The 27,831-nt window shown below is 48.9% G+C and overlaps 1 protein-coding gene across 3 annotated transcripts in view; it reads left to right on the forward strand.

Annotated features, from left to right (window-relative positions):
* The window catches only part of Rph3a (rabphilin 3A), a 79,996-nt gene that overhangs the window by 22,514 nt on the left and 29,651 nt on the right, over positions 1-27,831 (forward strand). For all 3 annotated transcript variants that reach the window (XM_036171618.1, XM_036171616.1, XM_036171617.1), the window contains exons 3-5: positions 4,705-4,781; positions 10,834-10,845; positions 17,976-18,122. In XM_036171618.1, the coding sequence (XP_036027511.1) occupies positions 4,723-4,781; positions 10,834-10,845; positions 17,976-18,122 (218 nt within the window). In that variant the 5' untranslated portion in view covers positions 4,705-4,722. The remainder of the gene's footprint in view (positions 1-4,704; positions 4,782-10,833; positions 10,846-17,975; positions 18,123-27,831) is intronic.

The following is a 27,831-nucleotide window of genomic DNA, read 5'->3' on the forward strand; positions in this document are numbered from 1 at the left end:
TTTTCTCACCTCTCCCAGGTATACCGGGAACACGGACAGAGTGCTCCCTGGTTGGAGCCTCTGGAAAGCACGTCAGCTGACAAGCCCTTTGTGGACTCAGGAGCCTGGGAGTTGAGTGCCCCAGAATGCAAGTCCTCATTTCAGAGTGGGATAGCTTGCCAGGGTCACTTAGAGAAGGACCCCAGGGTTGGATGTGGGAGTTGGGTCTGAGCCAGCAACTTCTATCAGTCTGTCTGTGCTGTGTAACAAACCACCCCTCTAGCAAGTGGTTCAGAGCCACCATGGTTGTGTTCTGGCTCTCTAGCTGGGTTCAGCTGGGCAGTTCCTCTGCTCTAGGCCAGATTTGGCTCACATGGCTGGGCGAGTGACTCTTCCAGTGGGCTAGCCTGGGCTCCTCATATACAGCAAGAAGCCAGCTCTAGACCATTTGCATCTTCCAACTCCTGATTGGACAGACATGCTGCCATCCCATTTGGTCATGGGAAGTTTCATTGCCAATGAGATTCAGAGGGTGAAGCAGGCAGATTCATCTGTGGACTGACCCAGCTTCTCTGGTACTCACCTTGCTCACTCCTCTCTAGCTTCTCTGCTGTTTCTCTAACTTAGCAGGTGCTTCCCCCCCACCCCCCCCCCCCACCCCAGGGCCTTTGTGGTTCATTTTCCATTTGTTTGGGATGCTCTGCCCCAGCTGTCCACCTGGCTCAGTTCCCTGCTCCAGGTCAAACATGGCTCAGCAAGACCCTCCTGATACCTATGTGAAGCTAAACATTCAACCCCCTGTCCTCACACCCATTTCCTCTTTCCTTACTTCAGCAGCTGGCTGGCTTCATACTTGGCCTACAGGTTTTCTCTCTTCCCCACTTGAAGCTAAGCCCGGTGGGGACCCTCATTTCTGTTTCTAGTTTGTGTTTGAATGATGCGTCTCTAGACCTAGACCAGTGCTAGACACTTAGTGATGGTGGGTGCTCTGGGAGGGGAAAGGGGAGGAGAAAGAGGGGAGGGAGAGGGAGAAGGAGAGGGAGATGTGTATTGGCCAGAGGACAACCTTGGGAGACATCCACCTTGATTTTGGACACAGGGTCTCTCCCTGGGATCTGGAACTCTCCAAATAAAATAGACCATCTGGCCAGTAAGTCTGAGCCCCCCTGCCTCTGCCTCATCAGAGCTGAGTTTCAGGCTCCTGCCACCATGCCCTTCAAACATATGACCCTTATGCTCTCGAGGCAAGCATGCATCTCCTCACGTCTGACTTAATTTTACTTAAAAAAACAAAACAAAACAAAACAACAACAACAACAACAAAAACAAACAAAAAACCATATGGGCCAAACATAGTTTACTTCTGGCTAGATATCATTTGTTCTTTCACATTCCCTCTTTGGTTTGAGCCCCTGGTTAGGTCTCATCTCCGACCTCCAGGAGTATGAACAAGTCTGCAGGGGCCTGGATGGGCAGTGATGAGCAGGAGGCAGGTGTGGCTAGAGATGGAATTGGAAGTGCCCGGATGCCATCCAAGATGTTAGGTGCAGGTTCCCCATGATTTAATGCAGGGCTGTGGGGCATAGCGGCTGGCTATCATTTTGAACCCCACATATACACCCACAGGGGACACAGACCCGGGCAGCTCTCCAAAGTACCACATGAGGCCCCTGCCAGCCCAGTCCAACCCTGCCGGGTCACTTCAGACACTGCTGTGGCTCTTAAATAAGTTTTTTTTTTCCCCCATGAGACAGGGTTTCTCTGTGTAGTTTTGCACCTTTCCTGGATCTCACTCTGTAGCCCAGGCTGGCCTCGAACTCACAGAGATCCGCCTGGCTCTGCCTCCCAAGTGCTGGGATTAAAGGCGTACGCCACCACCGCCCGGTCTTCAGTGAGTTTTGAACTTTTCCCCACTTACCTTTAAGCAGCAGAAGACCGAGAGGGTTCTGGGGTGGGGCACTCACCAGTCCTTAGCAATGGATGCTGGTGGGGAGAAGTAGGGACAAAATGAAAGGGGGGGAGTCCTATAGGGGGTCTTTCTGGGGTTTGAGCAGTGGGCTTTTGTGGCAGTCTAGGATGCAGGGTGGCCTAGGGGTCCACAAGGCTATGAGACAGCAGGCTGGCTCTGATGCTTCATACATTTGTGTACTCACCAACCTCTGTGAACACTTATTGAGCACCAACTATATACCACAGGTAGGGACTGGTTACAAAATTAAGAATTTCTGGACCACTCATGCAAAGTTTATGAAGAATCCCAGGAAAGGAGCACAAAGCTTTGAGCTTAGGGGTCCGGGTAACCTGCAGATGTGGGGATGTGGGATCCTTTTGTGCACAGTCTGTACAGTTGCTTGGCTCACAGTCCATGAAGCTGGCCCCCTGTGCACTGAGCAGCTGCAGTTGAACAAATGCAGCCCTGAGCCTGGAACTTGTGGCTCTTACTAACCAGGTGGAGAGATAAGTGTAGATAGCAGGAAGACAAATCACGTGCCATGCTAAGCTGTAGGATGAGGAGGAACAGGACTGGGGAGGGGCTTAGAATGGCCAGGGAAGGTGTCTTCTTGGAAGAGTTGGCATTTGAGTAGAGACTGTTTGGAGTCTGGCTTCTTTCTTTTGGCACAGGGTCCCCAAGGACCACCCATGATGAGCAAGCATACCTGGTCATTCTGTCAGGTGTGGTGGATTGGGGTCACCTCCCCTCTGTGCTGTTAGGAAGGTCAGATTCCTGTAGTGAAGAGAGTTTTCACTCCTGCAGGGAGATGCCTAGAGGTGGGCTTGGGGGGCCCTGTGTCTGGCTGTGGAGATGTTTGACAAACTATGGTAAGATGTTCAGGCTCACCCTGACTGATGTGTGGAGGGTAAACTGATCCTGAGCAGGGCAGATAGAGAGAGGCTTGAGTCACTGTAAGGAAAAGCCCACCTCAGGCTGTGTGTGAAGTGGAGGAAGGTGTTCATGAGTCTGGAGACTCAAGTCAAAGACTGGGTGACCCTACAGCTGTGCCCTTTGGCACAGGCTGGCACATTCCAACGTCTGGGCAAACCACTCACACCACAGCCAAGAAAAAGAGAGGTCACAGAATCAAGGCCCCTTATTCTTCTTCAAGGACAAGGTCTCAATGTCCCCAACACCTTCTTAAAAGTCCACAACAGTCCCCCCAACAGCACCACAGTGGGGACCTGTGTCAGCAATGAATAGGAAGCATGCTGTCCCATCTCTCATCTCTAGGTGGCTGTGACTCCCAGGGGTCACTGCCCCTTAGGGGTGCAAGGTTCTACACCTGGACAGTGGAGATGCTGGGTCAAGCTCCCTCCCTTTTCTGTGTCCCCACATGTGTGGCATAGAGTAGAGACTCATCAGCTAAGAGCGGCCAGATGATTGGGTAACCTATCGGTGGCCTTTGGGGAGCCTGCTCCAAGGCCACCTCCAGGGTATGCAAAACAATTCACAAAAGCAGTGAGGACTAGACTTTTTCTATCTGAGGGGTAAATAAGGAAACACATACTTTCTAATGGTAACTTACTCTCTTACTTAATCTTTAAAAATGCTCTCTGAAAACCTGTCTCCACACAGCTTTTACACAGCTATACATCTCATCTACACAACTTTCTCACCACACATCTCTTCCTCTACATACATCTCCTCTACATACATACATCTCTCTCCTGCACAGCCATCTATTTCTGTATACAGTCACATCTCTTTTTGACATAGCTGCACACCTCTCTTCTATACACATTCCCTCTCTCCACTCCACTACAAACCCTCACACACTATTACTCACTCACTCTCCCTCACACTTCTTCTTACATCTCTCTCACTTCTCCCTCTGCACACTCAGCTACATCTCCTTTTCAACACACACACACACACACACACACACACACACACACACACTCACACTTCAATAGCCAAACTCTGGACAAGTATATGTTACATTTTCAGGGTCTGACCCATTCTCATAACACATGATAAGTCACACAGTTTCTCTCAGGCTAGAGATGTCACACTGACCAGTCAGTGACTAATGCTTGGCTGTGCACATAGCCTGGGTGGTTAGGGTTCCCAGACAGAAAGTGACATTGAAACCCAGGACCTAAGCAACAAACAATTAGTTGGCTGAATCTTGAGCCTAGGAGTATGTGCATAAGGTCAATTACTGAGAGAATTATATCTACTAAAGTTGTTTTTGTGCCTGACTTTGGTTTAACAGACACTTGGGGACTTGTCCTTGTGTATTCTCTGCAGGGGCAGCTGGTCTGTTTCAAATTTGTTTTGAGGTTTTAGCTAAATGTGTGAAAAGCTGTCTTTGTGACTGACAATACTGTTATTTTCCTGTGTCAGTTATGAAAACTATCCTAGTATTATTTCTATTTGTCAAAATTATACAGATTAAGCAGAAATCATCTTCCTGACCATCCACAGCTGTATGTGTGACCAAAAATGGAGTGTTTTCATGAGATAAAGCAGAGGGAAAACACCCATAGCTGCTATTAGGGGAGGAATGGGGTGGCACATGAGAGAAATTACAGACAGAAGCAACCTGTCAGTCATAGTCAGTGACTCCATGGCTTTGCCAAGTAGGGCTCCCCATCAGGGAATTATTCATCTAGTGGGTTGACCTGCTGAACACTACTTGCCGCCTACTGTGTACTCCCACGGCCTCTGGTAAAGCCTTTGCTACCAGCAGCTCTCAGCAGTAAACATCTTGGGTGGGTGTTTTCCAGGTGTACCAGCCTTCCACCATGACTGACACTGTGGTGAACCGATGGATGTACCCTGGTGATGGCCCACTTCAGTCAAAGTAAGTCTGCCGTAACCCTGGAAGTAGCTCATTTGAGCTGGGCATTTCTAAGTGTCTTCATCTGAAGGGAGGAGAAGAGCCGTGGGTTTCCTTCCCTGGGCTAGGTGTGTGTGTGTGTGTGTGTGTGTGTGTGTGTGTGTGTGTGTGTGTGGTGTTGTACATGTATGTATGTATGGGTGTACATATAGATGTGAATACACATGTATATGCATGCATGTGAGGCACAAAGTTGACATTGTGTTGCTCCCAACTCTATTGATTAAGGCAGGGTCTCTTGCTGCAGGGCTAGCTCCCTAGCTTCCCAGCCCCATGGTGGGTTTTATGGTACATGCTTTTCAATTTTCCATATGGCCCATCATTCCCTATTGTGTCTCTAATAGGAAATCTATCATGGATGTCTGGGTAACCCATCCAGCCCCATGGGCATGGGTTAGAGATGGCCTCTCTGTCCTCTATGCCTCAGTGTGGTGTCTCTGTTGGACAGAATTTTAAAGACATCATAAGGTTGAAGTTCTTAGTTGGGAACATGATTATTTAATGACAAGAATATGTGCCATGGGGGTGGAGGGTAGGGGGCTGTCTGCTGATGGCCTCTCATGGCCCAAAGACTGCAGAAGGGTTTCCTGTAGTGGTTTCTGTCTGTTGCAAAAAGAAGTTTCCTTGATGAGGGTGAAGCCTACACTTTTCTGTGGGTATAGGACAAAGGTTTATAGAGTGCTGTTAGGGATTGTGCTGGTTTAGTAAATTAGTGGCTATAGAGTCTCCTTTAATAACTGTGACTTCACTAGTATTGAGTAATTGGCTAGGTTCCCAGTACTGGGCATGGTTTCCCTCTTGTTGAGCAGGTCTTTGAGGCCTGGTGGGTTTCCCCTAACCCCCATCCAGTCTGTCATGTTCAGTGGTATCATCCTAGTTCTGCTCATGTTTGGGTAGTCAGTTGGTGAGACTTTATGGGTGTAGCTTCTGACATTCCTAGGAGACACAGTCCCACCACAAACCTCCATCCCCTCTGGCTCTTACAGCCTTTCTGCCTCCTCTTCCGCAATGTTCCCTGACCCTGAGGTGCGAGAATGCTTTGTAGATGTATCCATGGGGACTGGGCTCCGCAATGTTGCATTTTGATTGTTTGTGGTTTTCTAAACATGTCAAACTGGATGGGGAAAATCCCATGAGGCCTCCACCCTACACAAAGAACTGCAGACAACTGAGGAATTCTGGGAAGAGGAGGGGTGGTCCTCCCCAGGAAGAGGGGTGGTCCTCCCCAGGAAGAGCACAGCAATTGGTTGTCCAGTGCCAACAGCCCTGAAAACATGACATACAAGTAGCATTATATGGACTCAACAGGTTATATTTATGGCTGTGAGTGTGTGTGTGTGTGTGTGTGTGTGAGAGAGAGAGAGAGAGAGAGAGAGAGAAAGAGAGAGAGAGAGAGAGAGAGAGAGAGAGAGAGAGAGAGCAATAACACTTGATTAAAAAAGAGGTCATGGATTTAAAGGAAAGCAGGGGGTATATGGGAGTGTTTGAAGGGAGGAAAGGGAAGGGAGAATTGTTGTAATTAAACTACAGCCTCAAAAATAATAACAAAGAGCGCCTGGCAGTGGTGGCGCATGCCTGTAATCCCAGCACTCGGGAGTCAGAGGCAGGTGGATCTCTGTGAGTTCAAGGCCATCCTGGTCTACAAAGTTAGTCCAGGACAGGCTCCAAAGCTACAGAGAAACCCTGTCTCAAAAAACCAGATAACAACAACAACAACAACAACAAAGAGAACAAACCCTCCCAAAGAAATTTAAAAGAAGAGTGTAGAATAGATGTTCAACTAAGGTCACTTCTTATTGGCTGGAAAAGTGTGCCCATCCTTAGTCATATGGCCATATTGTCACAATTTTCTTCTTATCTATGAAATAACCCCATTGCTATCTTTTTAACCTTGACTCACAAACCTGCACTTTTGTTAAAGAAGACATTATCTTTCACAAGAGGATGTAAGTAGATATTACACACTTTCCAGGAAAGACAAAGTAACTATAAAAAATAATATTTACTAATTCTTTTTGAAACAATGTCATTATCATCTTCCTTTTACTGTAGGGAAAGCAGGCGTTGAAAGAAACAGTTTTCAGAAGAAATTGTTACATCTGGTTATAGACGCCTGTAAAAATAGACAACTGAGAGAAACGCTGTGGGGATACTCTAGATTGTAGCAAGAATAGATAATTAAAAGAAACAGTGTTGTTTGTAGAGGGAGAATCTAGCCGAAATAGATGAAATTAAATCAAACAATGTATGCGGGCCTAGCTCTATGTCTCAGCCTCCCAGACATTCCAGCCTGAGACATTTTAAGGCACACTATTTTTCATTAAACCACCCTATTATATTTCTAGAATTTTAAGTTATTTTATGCCTGATAATTTCTTTTCATTATTTTTAGTATTTTTGTGCTCCTTTAAGCCTCCTGCTCTTTGATCAGTTTTTGTTTGTGTGTTGTGGGATTTTGTTTTTATTTTGTTTTCTTTTCTTTTCAGACAGGATCTCATTACATAGCCTAGGCTGGCCTTGAACTCACAATCCTCCTGCCTCAGATCCTTAAGTGCTGCTGAAATTATAGGTGTGTTATAAATATGGCTCAGGTCTTTGATGAACTTTGAGTGTGTGTTTCATGTCTTTGACCACATGGTAACATCACCCATGAACGATCATTCCTGGCTCAGTGGTGTGCCAATCACCCACAGGACTTCTTCACAATCAATGTGCAAAATTCAGGACCTTTGCAAGCCACTTGCTGACCATGGCCATAACTGGAAAATTAATTGATATAAATTTACAATCACACTTTATTACACACAAGGTGATGAGTACTTGAAATTAATTACATTTAAGTGACCCAATGACAGGTTGATACTCTCTGCTATTGATTTATTATCCCTGGGTACTGTGAACACTATATAGAGGGATGTCTCAGCCTATCCTGAGCTCTGAATGTCATGTTGGCATTCTAGTCAGCCATAATGAGTGAGGACATTGCTAAGCATCCGCTACACCACCACCTGGAGTCCTTGACTGTCCAAATCTGTTGTCTACTGGCCCACATATTGTCCCATGTGGTAACATCATCATCATTAATATAAATAAATAATAATTATTATTGTTAGACAAAGTCTCACTTTATAGTGGTGGTTGAACTGCATGTGTCTGTGTGGATGTGTGGTGGGTGCATGCACATGGGTGCAGTATCTATGGAGGCCAGAAGAGGGCATAAGAGCCCCCTGGAAATGGAATTATAGATGGTTGTGAGTCACCATGTGGGTTCTGGGAACTAAACCCTGGTCCCCTGCTCTTGAGCAGCCCATGCTCCTAATTGTGGAGCCATCTCTCCAGCCCCATCTTTGTGTGTTTTAAAGAACAGATCCATTATCATCTTGTCATTAAACTTGTTATTCAGGTTAAATGCCTTTGTTACAGAATTTTATAATTTCCTGCAGTCTGTGACTTAGGTTTTGTTTTTTCATAATAAACTCTTCAAGAGGGAAACCATTTTATGTTTTGTTGAAATCTGTTTTGTCTGTCTGTTTTGAATGAAAGGGTTGAAGAAAAAATCCCTTTCTAACAATTCTTGAGCAGCAATTAAAAGCACAGCTTGGGGGATATGGCTCAGGTGTTAGATACAGCCCACTATGCACAAGGTTTTAAGTAATACCCTGCATCATCTATAATCCCAGCACTTGGGAGGTGGAGGCAGGAGGATAATAAATTCAGTTCATTGTCAGCTACCTATAGAGTTTGGAGCCAGCTAGGCTACATGAGACCTTATCTTTTAAAAAGTTGGCTTTAGGGGTTGGGGATTTAGCTCAGTGGTAGAGCGCTTGCCTAGCAAGCACAAGGCCCTGGGGTTGGTCCTCAGCTCTGGCAAAACAAACAAACAAACAAAAAAAAATGGCTTTAATTAATTTGTTTAGGAACTAGTTAAATACCCAGGGAAGATTTTTTTTTTTTTGACCCACCCATATGCTCCAAAAACAAAACTCCTCCATCTGGGACCTGGTTTGATTCTCAGCACCCACATGGTGACTCACAACCACCTGTAACTGTAGTTCCAGGGGATCCAGTGGCTTATCTGGCTGCCTCATACATCAGATATGTGTATGGTACACAGATTTGTGTGCAGACAAAACACCTATACATGTAAAATACAAATAATAATAAGGAATTCAAAGTCCTCTATCTGTTTCCCAGGTCTATCTACAGCATCCCCCTCTTCCCTGAGTTGTACCTTCTGGAAGACAGCACAGGATTCTGGGTGCTCCTCTGGGCAGGGTGCCTTCTCAAGCATTTTTCTCAATGTTGTCTTGGACAAACTTATTTCATAAATAATATTCCACCCACCAAAAAGTGTGTCTCTCTGAGATAAATAGCTGCCCAGAGGGTGGACAGGGTAAAATATTTATTTTATTTAAGAAACATGAGTTAATTAAAATCCCATCCATCAGCATTTACTTCCGAGAATAGGAGGCCAAACAATTTGCCTGGCAATTAAATTAGAATGATTCTAGCAGTCTAGACGCAGCTTCATTAACCACTCTTGTGCTCCCATGATGCATCCTGGCACTCTGAACACACCCGCTATCTTGCTCGATGCTCAACAGACATTAAATAGAGACTGAATTGCAGCCATTACACACAATGTCGAGCCTGGCAACACAGCTCAACATGGGAGAAGACAATGTTCATGTCTTCCTCCCGGTGAGGAAGAATAGAATCTTCATCTATGGCTGCCTAACCAAAGAGACTGCTTGCTTTTGCAGTTTTCAAAAACCCTTCTAGCTCAGCCTCCAGGGACCTAGCAATATGGTCTGCAGGCACCAATGTGGGGTGGGAAAGAATATATGCATCTGTTCCTGATTGGGTGGGATCAGAGTGAGGATGCTCAGAGAGATGCTGTCAGGAGGCCTGCCAGCAGACAATGCCAGGGATGCTGGGTGGAAACTGAGGTACCAAGACAGATTGCCACCTGCCTGTGGAGGTGAAATGGTGGTCTCCTTTCTGAAGTAGACAGACTTGCACCTCCACACATAACCTGCTGTTTAGGAGTCATGAACAGGCTCTCCCAGTGTTTGAAATAACACAGCCCAAGATGAGGGAAATCCACTTCCGTCAGACAATTTCCCTTAGTGTCACATACAGACATCATTCAAATACATAAACTCGGGTCAGGGATGTAGTTGATAGAGTGCTTGCCTAGCATGTGCATAGCCTTTGTTTCAATCCTCAGAGCTGTATAAATATGGTGTGTGGACACCTGTGATCCCAGCATTGAGTAGGTAGAGGTAGAAAGGCCTGGGGCTCAAGGCATCCTTGACTGTATTCTGGGTAGTCAAGGCCAGCCTGGGCCACATGGACCACTATCTCAACAGAGGAAATGAGGAGGGGAGAGAAGGAGGGCTGATCAGTGTGGTTTATTAATGAATTGACTCAGTTGGTCTCTACTTACAGGTGGGATTTTATAGCTCTACCCCAAGGCAGCCATGGTTTAGCCATGACATTAAATGATTCCAATGTATAGAGGAATACCTCTGTAATCCCAGCACTTGGGAAGCTGATGCAGGAGGACTGCTGTGAAGTCAAGGCCATCTGAGCTACATTTGAGACCTTGCTTCAAAGCAAGCAGCTGAAAGATAATGAACACACACACACACACACACACACACACACACACACACACACATACACTCCTGAATGTGGGCCATCAGAATTCAAACTATGACATTGCATCTAAACAATGTGGGTATGATGATGAGTTTTTTTTTAAATTCATTTTATTTTTAACTATGTGTATGTGCATGTGTGAGTGCAGTGCCCTCAGAGGCCAGAAGAGGGCAGAACTCCTGAAGCTGGAGCTAGCAGGTGGCTGTGAGCTGGCTGATGAGGGATGCTAGGAACTGAACTCAGGTCCCCTTTGAGAGCAAGTACACACTCCTAACTGCCGCCTCTTGGTCCTGAGAATTCTTAGATAACCTCTCTCGTTTCCTCTTTCTCTCCTTGCTTGGCATGCCTGCAGTGACAAGGAACAGTAAGTATTTCACACCATTTTCATTTTTCTCCAATTGAGTTGTGATGCTTTTCCTGACTAATGTGATGAGCTGGTAAAGAAGAGAATGAGCCAAGTATATATACATATGCCAAAAAAAGTGTGTATTTCCAGGAAGGAAATATGAAATTTCAGAAGGAAATCCCATCTCGGTAGAAAGATGGGATGTGTTCCTGAGGTGAGCCCACTGTTGAGATCCTGGGTAGTGTTTGGGACTTTGGGTGACAATCCTGTGTTCGTGTCTGCCCCTGCAGGGTTTTGCTAGGACGATAACTCTGGTCGGTGCTATTCTGAATCAAAGCTGTAGTGATTGGGGCAGTGCCGACGGGCTGTCTCTTTGCGGAGGTCACCCTGACTGCTGTGAGATGCGCCATCAGCTCCCGGTGTCTGGCTTTGCTTCCCACATTTGTGTTTTGAATTAGATTCATGTACTAACTATGCGTGACAAATTGGATGCCAGGCCCGACAGAGGGGCTGCCAGGCAGCTCCCTCTCAGTGACCAATCCATCCAGACACTGCAGGATGACATCATCACCCTGGAATGCCGAGGATGCTCAGACTCATCATCACTTCAACCTTATGGATCACACTGTCCACCATTTCCGGATCTCTAGAGTGTCCTCTCTGTAAAGTGGGTTTGACAACCTGTCCTTTCCTATCAGTGGGTGGAGGAGCATTCATATGTAAACTAAAGTGCCAGCAATCAGGTGGAGATGTGAATCACCGCCTTGTCTTCCTGTTGATGGTTGTGGTGGGGGTGATGGTGTGGTTGTGGTGAACCCAGTGGGTTCAGCCTCTTTGCATCCACATAATCTTACCCTAAGTCCTCCAGGGAATTGCTGGACCCCAATAACACCTACCTACGTGACCCTAGCCTTCTCCCTCTGCTCTGGGCCTCAGTTTCCCCATATGCCCTATGGGAGAATCTGTTCACTCATTGATCTCTGTGGTTGGCTGGTGGGACCCTGGTCAGGCAATCTCGGTTTTTTATAAAACCACGGATGTGTTACTGAGACGTGTCAGATTAATGATGGATGAGATGTCTCAGAGGGACAGGTGCTGCGTGCCGCCTCTCACGTGTGGAATCTGGACTGAAGTGTGTGTGCATGTGTGCCCTGGAGTGGAAAGGGAACTGTGAGCGGGAAGAGGAATGTCCAGGGAGGGGAGGACGATGGCAGACACACGACATGAGAGCAGAAGGGAGCACTACTTGGGAAGAGGAAGGAGGCAGCTGGGGGAGGACAGTGTGGGGAGCACAGCAGGGAAGAGGGTGAAGAGAATGAAGTGTGATCACATGATTGTATATTTATTTATTGCACGTCTGTGCACCGTGTGCGTGTAGGAACATGTGGAGGTCAGAAGAAGGCGCCGGATCCCCTGAAACTAGAGTGATGGGTAGTTGTGAGCTGCCATGTGGGTGCTGGAAACTGAACCTCGGTCCTCTGCCAGGGCAGCCAGTGCCCTTTGTTGCCAAGTTGTCTCCCCAGCCCCTTAATTAAAAACAAAACCGTAAATAGGACACCACAGGGCCATGACTCCACAGGGTCTCAAAGCTCATAGAGGCTTCCAGGTGCTGAAGGTTGGGAGAAAGTTTGCTCTCCTTCACTGCTCCCTCCCCTCTCCATCCTTCCCTCCCTTCCCCTTCTCTTTCTTTTCCCTCCCCTCCTGTTCCTTCCTTCTTTCTTAAAAAATATTGCCAGGAATGGCTGCGCATGCCTTTAATCCCAGCACTTGGGAGGCAGATGCAGACAGAGCTCCCAGAGTTTGAGGCCAGCCTGGTCTGCAGAGTGAGTTCTAGGACAGCCAGAACTGTCTCAAGAAAGAAAAGTGACCAAGAACCTACTGAATACCAGCTGCCATGCTAAACACCAGAGACACATGCATATCCCAAGTGTGGGTGACACCTAGTGGGGTCTACAAGCACACAACCCCTTATCAACAAATACACTCTCCCATATATGGAAAATATAGTTGTGGGACCCTGAAGAATATTATGTAGCCCAGACTTGGGGACCATGATGAGAGAGTTTTCTAGGGAAAGAATGGCATAAAGGTAGGCCAGAGGAGGGCTGGGCACCCTGTGAGAGAGACGTCGATCCATGTGGGAAATGTCTTCAGGCGGTATCTTCACGTGAGAGTGCAGCATTTCAGAGCTGCTGAGGGGGTAGATAGATGGCTTGCACTTGAGGTCCATGGCGACTCCAGTGTCCCTCTGCATCCTCTTTGGCGTCACTAGGATGAAATCTATGCAGAGGGTCCTTGCAGACCTTGGATGAAAATGTCTCTCAGGACAGCCTTCCTGGTTCCTTCAGTAACATCTCACTGAGCTGCAAAGATGCCTTCCCGACACCTGCAGTATGGGCACCCCAGGGAAAGGTGGGCGGGAGGGCGGGACACAAAGGGGTTCATTTTGGCTGCTGTGGAGAAAGCTGCAGAGCTCTGGCACCCCAACAGCACTTCCATCATTCCCATCCCTCTGGGGAGTCATCGTGTATTAATAGAGACACCTGGCAGTCATGTGATGATTGTGTGCGTGCAATGAATGCAGGTAGGTGATGGGAAGGGGGTGAGGTGTCCTCTGTGTGTTTCAAGGACAGACGGGTGGGCGGGGCTTCCAGGACGGTCACCCATCTCTCCTTGTCTGGAGTCCTCTGATGCAGGCTTTGGTACAGGGACAGATGCGGCAGGAGCTGTTTCTGTGAGTGCCTGGCCGTGCTGTCTCAAGCCTACATCAATCCCTTCCCCCAAAGTGTCAGACTTCCAGGAAAGGAACATTCAATAATGGCGATCTTTCTGCTTCCATTAGCAGTGAAATTTTCTTTGAATAATATTTTATTCAAAAGCTAAATATTGGAGAGCAACGGGAATATAGCTGGGTAAAGACCTTCCGTGGCTGAGAGTATTCACAGGGAACTTTATATAGCCACGATTTAAAAGGATACCGCTCTGTAAAGAGAAGGGAGGGAGTCCGGCAGTTTGCCCTTTTCTCTCTCTGCTGTCATGTGTATCAGCTAGTTCCTGCTGTGTGACAAAACATCTTAACGCATTTTACCCAGCAGTCCCCATTAACGGATTACCCCAGTTATCTAACTTGTAAATAAACCCACAGAAATAAACACCCTACCCTCAAGTACTTGACACTTAATCTCAGGCTGGGTTACCCAGGAACCTGCTTTCTCAGAGGATTAACTGGCAGGTGTGGGGTGCACCCTCTGGGCACATGATCCTCTGTGTAACCTGTCCCGTAGATAACAAGGATAACAGCACTTCTGTCTCTAGCATTGGCTTTTAGCAAGTTCCTTGGTAGAGTGCTTGCCTGCCATGCATGAGGCCCTAAGTTTGATCCCTGTCACCCTATACACGGGCATGATGGGCCATACTGTAATCTCAGCACTCAGGAGGTGGAGGCAGGAGGATCAGGAATCCAAGGTCATCCTCTGTTATTTAGAAAGTTCAAGACCAACCTGGGATGCCTGAGGCTTGTCAAAAAAGTAAACAACAACAAAACAAGAAACCCCAAACCAGGTTCTTAACATTGGACCTGTTTTTTTGTTTTTGTTTTTGGAGACAGGGTTTCTCTGTGTAGCTTTGTGCCTTTCCTGGATCTCTCTCTGTAGACCAGACTGGCCTCGAACTCACAGAGATCTGCCTGATTCTGCCTCCTGAGTGCTGGGATTAAAGGCGTGCACCACAACACTGATCAGCTGACCCTGGTCTTAATGACACTTACTTGGCATCTGTCTTAGGGTTTCTATTGCCGTGAAGAGACACCATGACCATGGCAACTCTTAAAAAGGAAAACATTTCATTGAGGTGGCAGCTTACAGTTTCATAAGTTTAGTCCATTATCATCATGGCAGGAGCATGGTGGTGTGCAGGCAGACATGGTGCTGGACTAGGAGGTGCTACATGTTGATATGCAGGCAACAGGAGGTAGGCTGAGATACTGGGTGGTATCTTGAGTGTGTATGAGACCTCAAAGCCTGTCTCTACAGTGACACACTTCTTCCAGTGAAACCACATGTACTCCAACAAGGCCACATGTCCTAACAGTGCCACTCCCTATGAGATTATGGGGGCCAATTACATTCAGACTACCACAGCATCCAATATGCAGAAACCCCACTGTCTTGTCCCAAAGCCCTCATGCCCACAAGGCTTCACAACCCAGGGGACTCCTTTTTGTTCCCAGAGAGTAAAAGGTTTTGGTTGAAAAGCCCATCTCATTTCCCTGTTTGCTTTGGGAATGAAAACATGTCATTCCCCAGGAGGCCTGTGGGCTCCCACTGAGACCCACGAGGAAGTTTCCAAACACCAGCTGGGCTGTGTGTCAACTGCTCACTCTAGATCTGGATAGGAGGCGGATTCAGAGTGAGCGGCAGTTTCCAGCCACCTTTCAGCTCCCTACAGTCTACAGAGGGAGGCAGTCTTCCTATAAGGGACCTTGGGGACACATCCACTCTGCTCATTTGTGTCCCTGAAGTCACACTTCTGCAAGCAGCTTAAGCTCCTGGTGTGCCCAGAGCCCAGCAGATTGTATGGTGGTGGGTGGAAAGGACACACTGGCTGACGGTGCTTTCGACTAAACTATAGAACATATCCTTGGGGGGTCTATACTGGGCCCCAGGTCAGAAATGTCCCCTGAATTCAGAATGGAGTTGCTACATAAAGGCAGGAAAGGAATGGAGGGGGATCCTGAGGGTTCATATTGATTGTCAATGTGACAACAAGATCTAAGGTCACCTTGACCCTCTGAGCATCCATCTGAGATGTTCAAGATTAGGTCAAGTGAGGTGGGAAAATCTGTTCCAAATATGGTCAGTTCCATCCCATGGATTGAATAGAAAGGGGAAAGTGAGCTGAGCCCCAGCGTTCATCTCTCTCTGCTTCCTGGCTGTGGATGTCATGTGACCCTCAGCCTCACGTGCCTGCTGCTGACATGTCCACAGAAAACCACCGGCCTGTTGGGGATTTAGCTCAGTGGTAGAGCACTTGCCTAGCAACCGCAGGGCCCCGGGTTCGATCCTCAGCTCAAAAAAAGAAAAAAGAAAACCACAGGCCTGGAGAGATAGATGGCTGGGCACTGTGGGAGGGGTCAGGAGCCATTGTGTCCTCAAGTAAGGCGAAGAAACCTCAGGCTGGCCTCTCTTCTAGCACTCTCTTCCCCCACTCCCTCTTCCCTCGCTCTCCTAGCTCACTTCCGGGGTCTTGGTATAGCTTGGAGGGACCTGAAATCTCTTTAATTTAAGAGTCTTTCCTCCAGCTCTTCCACTCTATCTCCTGCCTGTACTGAATCCACCAGGTTTAAATGAATCCCCAGGGAGTCTTGGCCCTGGAGGACATGGGAATGGAGGGGAGGGGCTGGGGGGAAGGTAGGGGTGGGGGCGGGAGCGGGGAGGACAGGGGAACCCATGGCTGATGTGTAAAATTAAAACATATTATATATATAAAGAGTCTTTCCTCCAGAGATAGGAGACAAGTCCCACTTTGCAAAAATTCCTAAGGAATTGACCAATACCAGGACACTCCAGAGCCTGAGAGGGTTCTAGGTGAACACCAACTCTGAACTCCCAGTGTCCCCAGGATCCCAGGAGCCTTTTATCATTCGGGACAGTGCCCTGTGGTGCCTAGACTGAGGGGGAGGGACATGCCTTGTTTCCACTCCCCCTGTGGACCACCAATAGAAGACTTTAACATCCTCTCTGTTGAGAAGATTCTGGGTTCTAGTTAAGGTCTCTATGTGCCCATGTCCTCAGATATTGATCTGAGTGCCAGGGCACAATAGTGATCAGGTCCCTGAAGTCAGGTGGGGGGTGGAGGATGGGAATTAAAAGGTACCAAGAGCATTATTTAAGAATGGCCTCCGCTGGAGACAGATGTGATAGAGAATTTGAACCTGGGCAGCAGGAGATGGTGTGCTGTCCCTCTGAGACCAGCCAGCGCTTGGAGGAGGGAAGGGCTCCTGGCATGGCAGGGATGGGAAGAGGCTAGGGCAAACGTCCTGAGACAGAAACAAGGTTTGGATGATCAAGTTGAGCAAAGAGACCAGTGTGGCTGGGACTCAGTGGTTGAGGAGCGGGGAAGGGGGAGATGTGTGTCAGCAGTGGGGCAGGGGAGACAGATTGAGAAGGACTTGCTGTAGTGGGAAAGAGCACTGGGGTTATCGGGGTAAAATCCACGGACTTTAACACGAAGCATCTTAAAGAGCTGAATTCGGCAACATCTGGTGTGTTCACCATGCGGGGGACTGTCACTTCTGTCTGGTCCTGGGCGTCACTGTTAGTGAGGTGCTACTGTAGGGTCCAAGCCAGGCTGGTAGTGGAACACCTGAGGCACCTGCTCCAGGCTGTGTTTGTGTTTCCATCAGATCTCTTCTAACCACATCTCCTTCCCTCCCTCATAAGACCATTCAGGACATCTGCTCCCCTTCCCTCCAATCCTCCTCTGCTCTTCAGCAGTAACCTGATAGATGGGGGAAACAGAAGAGGGAGAGGAGAGGGAGGAGGAGGAGGAGGAGGAGAGGAAAGAGGGATGGGGAGGGGGAAGAGAGGGAAGAGGGATGGGGAGGAGGAGGAAGAGAAGGAGGAGAGAAACTAGGTTTTAATTCCCAATTGCTGAGTCAAAAAGCAATTTCATGGCCCCCATGCCAAAGTGACCCTGAGCCGCTGGCTCGTGCGTCCTGGACTCCAGAGCTTTCCCAGATCTGAGTTTTCCAGATAACTAAGGAAGTCTGAGAGCTGCCTGGTTGACATTTACCTCAGGAGAGTGGGCCAGGCCATCCATGGGGTCCACCTAGCCTGACTGTGTTCCCTGTAGCTGTATGAATGTCAGTGTGGGGTGCATCTGTTTTAGGATCTTTCTGAAAACATCTTGCTTTCTAACTTTTCTTCATGCACATAGTCCAGGACACTCACTAAAATAAATGCATCATAGTGGGGTGAAGGAATGATGCATGTTACAGTGTTCAGATAGGCAAGCTGAGGCTCAGAGGCACCATTCTGTAGAAGCTCCAGCCCTGGTTTTGCAGATCCCTGGGTCTCTGTCCTGACCTGCCTCATGCCTTCCCCTCAGCCTTTCCCAACCCGCCTCACACCTTCCCTTTGGTCTCACAGGCTTCAGGCAGGATGGTCTGTCCATCCCGGAGCGCAGACCGACAGGCAGAGGAACCAGGAAGAGCTGACAGACGAGGAGAAGGAGATCATCAACCGGGTGATTGCTCGGGCAGAGAAGATGGAGGCGATGGAACAGGAGCGCATTGGGTGAGGCTGGCTTTGCCTCCTCCTGAGGCTGCATGGTGATGCTGGGGTGGGAGCGCTAGCCATTTGTGATTTAGAATCCTTGTTGCATGAGGTGACAATCTGACCCAGAAGATGAGGAGGATGGAGGGAGGATGTTCAGGCTGGGGTCAGGGCAGAGGGAGGTTGACCATGGAGGCTGTGCTGTGGGTGTGAACACTGGTCATCTTAGCTGTTAAGAGCTGCATAGAGAACTCTAGAAGTACTGTATCCCCACTGAGGATGGAGTTAGCAGAGATAGTGAGCAGAAGGCACTGCATTTGACATTATAGGCAAAGGCTCAAAGGCAGGGCAGGGTTGGAGAAAGGGTACCTGGCTGGGGCAGAGGGCAGGACGAATGGCATTTGGTACCCTACAGTGCAGCCCAGTGACCGTGCATGACAATGAACTGAGTGTTTTAAAACAGCTGACAGAGAAGAGGTGATTATTCCCAGTGATGAGATGGACACACCAAGGACACCCACCTGATCACAGCAGCTTATATACATGTATCCAAGCATCACTGTGCATCCCATAGATATGTTAAAAAGAACATGCAAGGGGGTGGTGGTGGCACACACCTTTAATCCCAGCACTTGGGAGGCAGAGCCAGGCGGATCTTTGTGAGTTCGAGGCCAGCCTGGACTACAGAGTGAGATCCAGGAAAGGCGCAAAGCTACACAGAGAAACCCTGTCTCAGAAAACAAAACAAAACAAAACAAAACAACAACAAAAAGAACATGCAAGGACACACCCCAGAGTAAGCTGTAGAGTTACATTGGTAACAGGCATATGGCAGGCAGGCATCGTGTGGGCAAGGCGGCTGAGGTGGGACCTGGTGTGGGGACACACACTCTGGGCTTAGAGAACCCGGAGTCCGTGGTGGAACTGGAGCACAAGGTTTTACCTCTCTGCTGATGGGAGGAAGGGCATAATGGCACCACAGGGTTCTAAAGAGGATAGAGCGAGATGATGGGCGTGCCCCAGTTGTAAGTGTGTTTAATGGATGGGAGGAAAGAAGGCAAAGTGGATTTCAGAGAGCAGAGATAATGGCCTGTGGACGGGAGGGAGGCAGGGCTTGCAGGAAGCAGATGTGGAAGAGAACGGAGTGAATACATGCTGGAGGGCAGTTGGAAGCTATGTGGGTGGGGAAATGTCAGGGATCATCAGGGGCAGGGTGATGGAGAAAATGGGAGACTCTAGGCATGGCTACAGAGGGACCCACTGAACAGTCCCTTACACTCCATTCTCCAGTGGGAACTAGGGAGCCGCTGAGAAGCCTCCTCACCTCTTGTCCTCAGGAAATCTCTTATTGTCCCAGTGCAAAGTAGAACAGATGCATTCTGTGTGTGTGTGTGTGTGTGTGTGTGTGTGTGTGTGTGTGTGTGCACGCACACAAGCCAGAGTCCAGATGTTTTTCTCATCACATTCTACCTTTCATTGAGAAAGGACTCCCACCTGCAACGCATCCATTCAGCTAGGTTGCCTGGCCAGCGATCCAGGGACCCTCTTCTCTCTTACCCCTAAGCTCTGGCACTTACTGCTATATCTGACTTCCATGGCTGCTGGGGATCACAGCAGGCTCATTACCCACTGAGCTATCTCCCCAGTCCTGCAGCTGTGGGTGGTGCCATATCATGGGTTGGGGGCCTGGGCTAGTGTATAAGGAAATAGCTGAGTGCGAACAGTTCTTCTGTCCTTGCAGAGAACCTGATCTGGCCACATTTTTAGCTATGCCCCCCTTGTCCTCAACTTTAAAGGCACCCCCTCCTGCTTCCAGCACAAAGTCATTGAGCACCTGTCTTGTCCTTTGTGGCCCAACACTGACTTGATGTCGTGAGGCAGAGCATCGTGGTTGAGAGCTAGGGTCCCCAGATCAAGGAGACTTAGGTTCAAATCCTGATCCTGCCATTGATTTTTCTCTGTAACCTTATGGTAGCCGCTTTGCTCCTGTGCCTCAGTTTCCCCCATGTGCAGAGTGGAGATGATACTCCTTGGTGAATAAATACGCAAAGGATGACGGTGAATCACACATCCAGTAGTGGTAGCTATCCAAGGGCCAGTTTAGTCTTTAAAGCAAGAGGCTTTTTGTTTGTGTGTTTTGGTACTTGCTGACGCTTTTGGTTTGCACCTGTGATGGGATGTTCCAGTTTGGCAAGCCCTGGAGTCCCAGCATCCCCTGGCTTCCCCGGAAGGATATTTGAGAGGCTTCCAGGGATCCTGAGCCAAATCTGGGCTGGCAGAGTGTACCTCTGCTGAGCTGGTATATTTTCTCCCTGGCTTCCCGGAGTGGGGAGGGCAGCCCCGGAGGCCTGGGCAGCCTGTGTCTCCTCCATCCCCGTCGTCAGCCCTCCCTGGCAGCATCGCCAGAGGCAAGCCCGATGCTATTTGTGTCTTCTAAGCACCACACCATGCTTCCAGTCCTGTTCCTCCTACACCTCCTGGAAGAGCATCAGATGAAAGCCGGGTGGAGCACCAGGTGGAGCACTAGGTGGAGAGTAAGACAACAGAAGGGGTTCTGTTATCTGGGCATCCAAGACTCTCAGTGAGCCAGGGTTCTGCCTCAATGTCCCCAGTTGACTCTCAGGTGCCTTCCTGCCCACTCAGCTGCTACTGTGATTGGGCGTGATGAGGACCTCACCCAGCATCTTTGGCGGTGTCTCTGAGGAAGGGGGCTCTTTTTAACTGGGTTAGGATTTCAGGTGCTCCCGTCCCCATCTGAGTCCTGATGCTGAATTTTCTTTTCTGTTACCCAAGTGAAGCCACCTGGGACAGTATGAGATCATTTTGAATCGACATGGGAAATAATCCCCATAAGTGTCACTATGTACCATGCACCCACAATGTGCCAAGTCCTGCATTTTTTCTTTTTTTGAGACATGTTCTCATGTAGCCCAGGCTAGCCTGGAGCTCCATATGTAACTGAGGATGACCTTGAATCTCTGATCATTCTGCCTCTAGTTCCTGAGTTCTGGGGTTATAAACATGTACCACCACACCCAATTTTTACAGTGCTGGTGATGGGACCCAGGGCTTCCTGTGTTGGAGGCAAGCTCTCTACCCACTGAGTCCCCGCCCTGAGTCCTATGGTTTAAAACTTCATTTGACTCAATATAGTCACTGCTGCTCTTAACCCTATGGAGTGGGTACTATAGTATCTCCACTATACAGACTGGGAAACTGAGGCTTGGAGAGACAAGGTCATAGACAAGCTAGGTTGAGCAATCCTAGCTCAACCCTTCTGGTTGGTCCTCAGAATGATGTTCTTAACTCTATATGGTGTCTTCCCTGGACCTGTCCCCAAACTCCCTGTCTGTGGGCCTAAAAATAGATATTCCATATTATTGCTTTCCATGTATATATGTATGCCACAGAGTGTGCACAGAGGTTGGGAGGCAACACTTGGGGGTCAATTCTCTCCCTCCATTGTGTTTTTCTGGGGATTGAACTCCTCTTGGCAGCAAGCCTCTTTACCTGCTGAGCTTTATCTTGCCAGCCCCAAATCCAAACTTCCATTTAAGAGTTCAAGCTTAGCAGGTGGCCTCTCCAGCAGACTACTTCCTGCCTTGTTAATCTGCATTCTGTACTGGCAATGTGTCGGGCTCTGATTTCTGGGGGTGGGGGTAGGGGAAAAGGCATGAGGCCTTCCAGGAGGCTTTGCTTCCTCTGTGGGACAGTTTTGCTGGAATTAAGAACCCAGGAGAGCCCTGGGCTGTGCAGAGTCCCAAGCTGCCTTTTGCAGCTCCATCCCCAGAGTCTAAGAGCTCACATGCCCTCCATCCTCTCCCCAGCTCTGCCCTATTCAGGATGGGAGGATAGAGAGATGGTGGCCAGGAAAGAATCTCTTTCAACTGCTTCCCTTGAACACATTTCCACTTCGGGCGTAAGGTGGAGGCTCCTGGACTGTTCTCCACGATGAGTTGAGGCAGACTTCAAGGAGTTAAGAATTCAGGCGTGGCTCTGCTGGGTGGTTTTCTGTCCTGTGGGGCATCTGGGTTGCTCACTGTGTTCAGCTGGCAGTAGGATTGCACTACACTGGAGGGTCCTGTGTCTTCTTGCCCCCCACCTCATATCCTTCCTTGTCCAGTAGCCCACCACTGCTCAGCTCCTTTTACAGTGAGGCTTCAGGAGTGCAGAGGTGGAGTTCACTAAATGTCTTTGTAGCCAGGTCTGGGACTGAGACCATGGTCGAAGGTCCCATCTCCTTAAGAGAAGAATGGCTGGTGTGTGCAGGGGAAGATGTGACTGGCTGCCATCTTTACCCCTGAGCTGTGCACACAGGGGGACTTAACGGGAGGCTGCAGGGCTGTCCCAGGAGGTCTGCATCAGATGTACAGCCTGAGATTAAAAAAAACAACAACAACAAAACAAACAAACAAACAAAAAAAACAAAAAAAAACCAAAAAACCCTCTCACCCCCCCACATGTTAGCAAACACAGCCATGCCACATCTCCATGGAAATGCGGCTGCTGGGGACTGCCTCTGAGTGGGAAAGGGCTTTGCCTGAGTCAGAAAGACACACTGATTGTCACTGGACTTTCAGAGTGTGCTAAGTCCGGAATAAACCGTTTGCCTAGAAAAGTCATCCGCACCCCCACTCCGGCTACGTGACAGAGTCTCTGTCCACGAGGCTGCCCTTCTGTGTCCCCATTGTGCTTCCCCCTTGTGTCTGGATCTCCTCCAAGGCATTTGCACGTATCCTGCCCGCCAAGAGGCAGCAGCTGGGTGGCTCTGTTCGAGGTCAGCATCCAGAAACAGACGGGCTCAAAAAAAAAAAAAAAAAAAAGTAATTAGAGTTGTCATTAACCTTGGCATCCCAACTTGATGATGGAGGAAGAAGTTGGAGAGATGAAAAAAGACCTGTTGTGGCAGAATCTGCTGTGTCCCTGACACTTCTCCGTTGGGGTTCACTACCCCCTCCCAACAGTTTGACACAGAATTTTTCCACAGCGTTTGTCCTTAGGTGTCGTTCTCATGGCTGGGCAAGGACACCGACAGCCAGGTCGGTCTCTCCCCTTCTACACCAGCCCTTCATCCTTCAGCCTGGAGCCTTGGCCTTCAGGGAGGGGTGTGGATCAGGGTCAGGGTCAGGACACCCAACATTCTGGACATAGTTATGCTTGCATTCATTTTTTTTCACAAGAAGCCAATTTTTAAAAAAATCAGGTTTAATAGTACTCTGTAACCTCCCAATGTCAAAAACTGCTAAGTACTGCCTCAGTTTCCCCAGGTGTTAGGTAAGTGCTTTCAGCATCCATTCAGCCTTAGCCATATTGAGGAGGCTGAGGCAGGAGGATGTCAAGTTCGAGGTCAGCCTGGGGTCAGGGTGAGACTTTGTCTTAGAAAAAAAAAAAAAAAACTGGATCAGTTAGTAAAATGGCACCAAGCATATGTGAGGTCCTGAGTTTGGATCCCGCCTCCGTATAAAAGCCAGCAGGAGCTAGGGGCAGTGGGTGGAGACAAGCTGATGCCGGGACCTCATGGGCTGGCCAGGCTAGTGAAATGGCAACAGCCAGGGTCTGTGAGAGACTTGATCTCAAAAAGTAAGATGGAGAGCAATGAAGGTAAACATTGACCTCTGATCTCCACACACGGCTGCGTGCAGGAGCGCGTGCGCGCGCGCACACACACACACATACACATACACACACACACACACACACACACACACTCTATCCTTGAAGCTCTGTGGAACCTGTTGGTACCAAAGCAAATGACAGTTTAAAAAAATTCCCTAATGGCCACCAGTGTCTGCCATCAAGGGAGTGTAAATCGTCATGCGGCATGAATGGTGCATGTGGGTGGGCTGTAAATTTGACCAAGTCTCTCGCTGAGGCTCTTTAACCTTGAGACATCCCACAACTCGTCTGTAAACTGGGAAGTCCAGTCCCCCTCTCCCAAGTCCCTCTCACCCAGGCTTTTCAGCCATGATACTCACCTGCATGTGGGCCTGGGGAAATTCTTCATACTGAGGGCTGCGCGTCGTATGATGTTTAAACAGCATCTCTGAATTCTACCTATCAGCTGCTTGTCAGTAACACCACCAGCTGCAATAACCATAAAAACATCTCCAGCACTGAGCAGTATCGTCTGGGTGCAAAGTCATCCCCGGCTGAAAACCATTCCCCTGTCCCTTTGCTAGTGGTTCATGGACAGAGGAAATCGGCCAAGGATTCTGATGTCATCATAGGCAACCTTTAGGGGAGGATGGAAGAGAACACTGGCCTAAGTCATCAAATCTGCCCCCTGCTTAGAGCCCAAGCTGGGCAGTCACTGTCTCTGCAGTGGCCCAGTGCGGTAGAACACACTGCCGTCACCATGTTATGGATGAGAGAACTGAACCACAGAGAGGTTAAGCCACCTGCCCAGAGCCACACAGGTGATGGAACAGGAGCCCAGGCTAGCCCACGGCTGTAGCCCTATTTTGCCGTTCCACAGAGAATTTTTTCCCCCGCACCCTGTGCTGGGAATACTGAGCGCTTCCTCTCACCAGTGTAACGTCCTCAGGGAGAGAAAGGCTCATTGCTGCCTAGCAGCTGAGGAATCTGAAGCTGTGCGCCCAGGTGTGTGCACAGCCTTCCTGTGGCCACATGAGACTTTGCACTTAGACATCTTTCACACCCTCCTGCCTCTGGGGAGTGCAAGTGTCAAGGGCAGTTGACAGATGGTGGTGGGGGATGCAGAGAGCCGGGCATTCACAGGTGTCGCGGATATCCGTCAGCTTGATTGGTTCTGTCTGGCAGGGCTTCGCCACTTTCTCTCAGTTCCATTTATCATGACAGGGAAACGGCGGAGCAGCATCGACCGAGTCACGACCCTAAGCACTGAATGACACAAAGCTTCCTTTGTCCCGAGTCCAGGCAGTTAGGGCAGCCGCCAGTGCCACCTGTGAGCGACTGCCCTCTGCGAGCCTCAGTGTCCCCATCTGTAAAGCAGGGGTGATAATAGAATTGATCTCACAGGTGCTCACTGATCAAGGGAAACGTGGCAGGGAGTACTTAGCACAGCACCTGGCACACTAAATGCCCCATTAGGTGAGCCGGGAACTGTGGCTGCTTAGGTGGGAGAATTGATGAGTCTGCCAGGCACAGAATGCCGGCTGTGCATGGGGGCAACTCGGTCATTTGAGGACAGGTTCTGAGAGCCCTGCCTGGGAGCCTGGGGCTGGCCTCCACCAGAGCAGCCATCTCCTGTTCCTGGCAGATGGGCCGTTTCTGCTTCTGACAATACTACAGCCCTGAAGCTTGATAAGCGCCTTGCTAATATCCCCCCTGCTTGGCCACCGGGGGAGGCAAAGAGTGAGCAGAGGGATTTAAGAATTGATGGGGCAGAGAGCCACAGCCACACCAACTGGCAGCCTGGATAGTGGTGTTGGTGTTGCAGAGGCCAGCTTGGACTGTACTGGGAGCCTGAGATTCACAAACACTGGTCTCTGCAGGGCAGGTTGGAAATGGGTTCTCTGAGGAGCTAAGCACCATGTTTGTGTGTAAAGGTGTGTTCTTGCATGTAGATGTTGATCATCCTATACTTTATGTGCCAGGGTGCAGGTAGTCCTAAACCAGTGGTTCTCAACCTGTGGGTCTTGACCCTTTCGGAGATTGATGGACTCCTTCACAGGGGTCACTTATCAGGTAATCCTGCATATCTGATATTTACATGATGATCCAAAACAGTAGCAAAATTACAGTTATGAAGTAGCCACAAAATAATTTCACCTCCATAACATTCCCAGAGTGAAGGGCTTGGTTCTCCCTGGGTTACAGGACAAGAAGTTGCATCTCAGAATGGCTAGGTTACTTGCCTGGCATCACCGAGCTGGAAAGTGGCAGATGCAGAGCCAAAACTGGTACCCATGCTTGCATCCTAACTGTCCCTTACCTCGCAGTATGGGGCATGCAGCAGGTTACTGTGTTGGCCATCACACTCACCTTCCTGAATCCGAGTGGCAACATCTGGCCAGTGGCAATCCATTCCCCACCATCTTGAGAGGTCATACGTTGCTATCCAGAAAGGAGGGATGAGGGATATGGCCCTTCTGGTGTTCCCAAGGACATCCTGGGGAATGGGAGGTGCCTACTCAAGTCCTCTGAGTAGTCAGCGGTCCCCTGAAGCACCCGCCTGGTGATGGATGCGTCCTGGTTGGCACTGGGCATCATAAAGTTAATTGGGTATGTAAAGACCTAACTAGAGAGTGACAGCTACTTACAGTGGCCAGCTAATTGCTTGAGCAGAGGAAGAGTGGAAAGGAGATGGCCGTAAACCAGGCTCCCTCAGGGACCGTCTCAGCACCAAGGACCAGAAGGGACATCTGGGTGTTTGGGCTCTAGGACCTCAGGTCTCTGAGTGCTGCCCACATTAGGAGGTTTGAGAAATGGCTTACCTGACCCCCTTAGAGCAGAGGCTAAGCAGAGGGTACCAGGAGAGCCAAGGTCATTCAAGGTCACTGGGCTGGTTAGTTTTTTTTTTTTTGTTTTTTGTTTTGTCAACTTGACCCAAGCTAGAGTCACCCGGGAAGAGGGACTCTCAGTTGAGAAAATGCCTCCATCAAGTTGGCTTTTAGGTAAGTCTACGGGGGCATTTTCTTGATTGATGATTGACAGGAGAGGGCCCATCCCACTGTGTGTGGTGCCATCCCATAGGTGGGTGATGCTGGGAAGAATAAGAAAGGTGGTTGACTATGGACCTAAGGGGCAAGCCAGTAAGCAGTGTTCCTCCATGGTGTCTGCTTCAGTTCCCACCTCCAGGTTCCTGTCCTGACTTCCCTCAATGATGGACTGTAAGTTGTAAGCCAAATAAGCCCTTTCCTACCCCAAGTTGCTTTTGGTCATGGTTTTTTATTAGAGCAATAGAAAATTAGCTCAGACAGAAATTGGTACCAGAGCCGGGCGGTGGTGGTACACGCCTTTAATCCCAACACTCGGGAGGCAGAGCCAGGCGGATCTCTGTGGGTTCAAGGCCAGCCTGGTCTACAGAGCGAGATCCAGGAAAGGCACCAAAACTACACAGAGAAACCCTGTCTCAAAAAAATAAAACAAAACAGAGAGAGAGAGAGAGAGAGAGAGAGGAGGGAGGAGGAGGAGGAGGAGGGAGGAGAGAGAGAAGAAAAGAAAGAAAGAAAGAAAGAAAGAAAGAAAGAAAGAAAGAAAGAAAGAAAAGAAAGAAATTGGTACCAGAGAATGGGTCAGGTGATAAACCTGACCATGTGGTCTTGGGAGGATCATGGGATGATTTTGGAGCTTGGCAGGGCAAAGCTACTGAGTGCTCAGAGCTTAATGAGCCATTGTGGGAGTTTGGACATAAAAAATGCTGAAGGAGAAACAGACAATGGAGGCCCGGCTTGGGAGGTTACATAGGGAAGTTTGCAAGTCCCTTCAAGACTTTATGGGGCTGTTTCTATAGTTTTTTTTTTTTTTTTTGAATGAAGGATCTGTGACTTCCGCTCACCTTGAGCTGAATAATCAGTTGCAATTAAGAAAATACCAACACAGGCAGCAACTAGCTAAGAGGAAGGATTCCCACTCACATCCTCCAGCATTTGGCCTGCATACCTCGAGTTGGGAAATGTCCTTTTCTTGTCTAATGAAAGGTGAAATATGTTCCTCATGAGGAGTTAAAATGTGGAGGAGAAGCCATCGGGATGACGGTTGCTGCCAGTGTTTCGATTTTTCTCTTGTTTTCTCTTTGATGTGCACA

This window comes from Onychomys torridus, chromosome 22, assembly GCF_903995425.1.
Source record: "Onychomys torridus chromosome 22, mOncTor1.1, whole genome shotgun sequence".
NCBI lineage: Eukaryota > Metazoa > Chordata > Mammalia > Rodentia > Cricetidae > Onychomys > Onychomys torridus.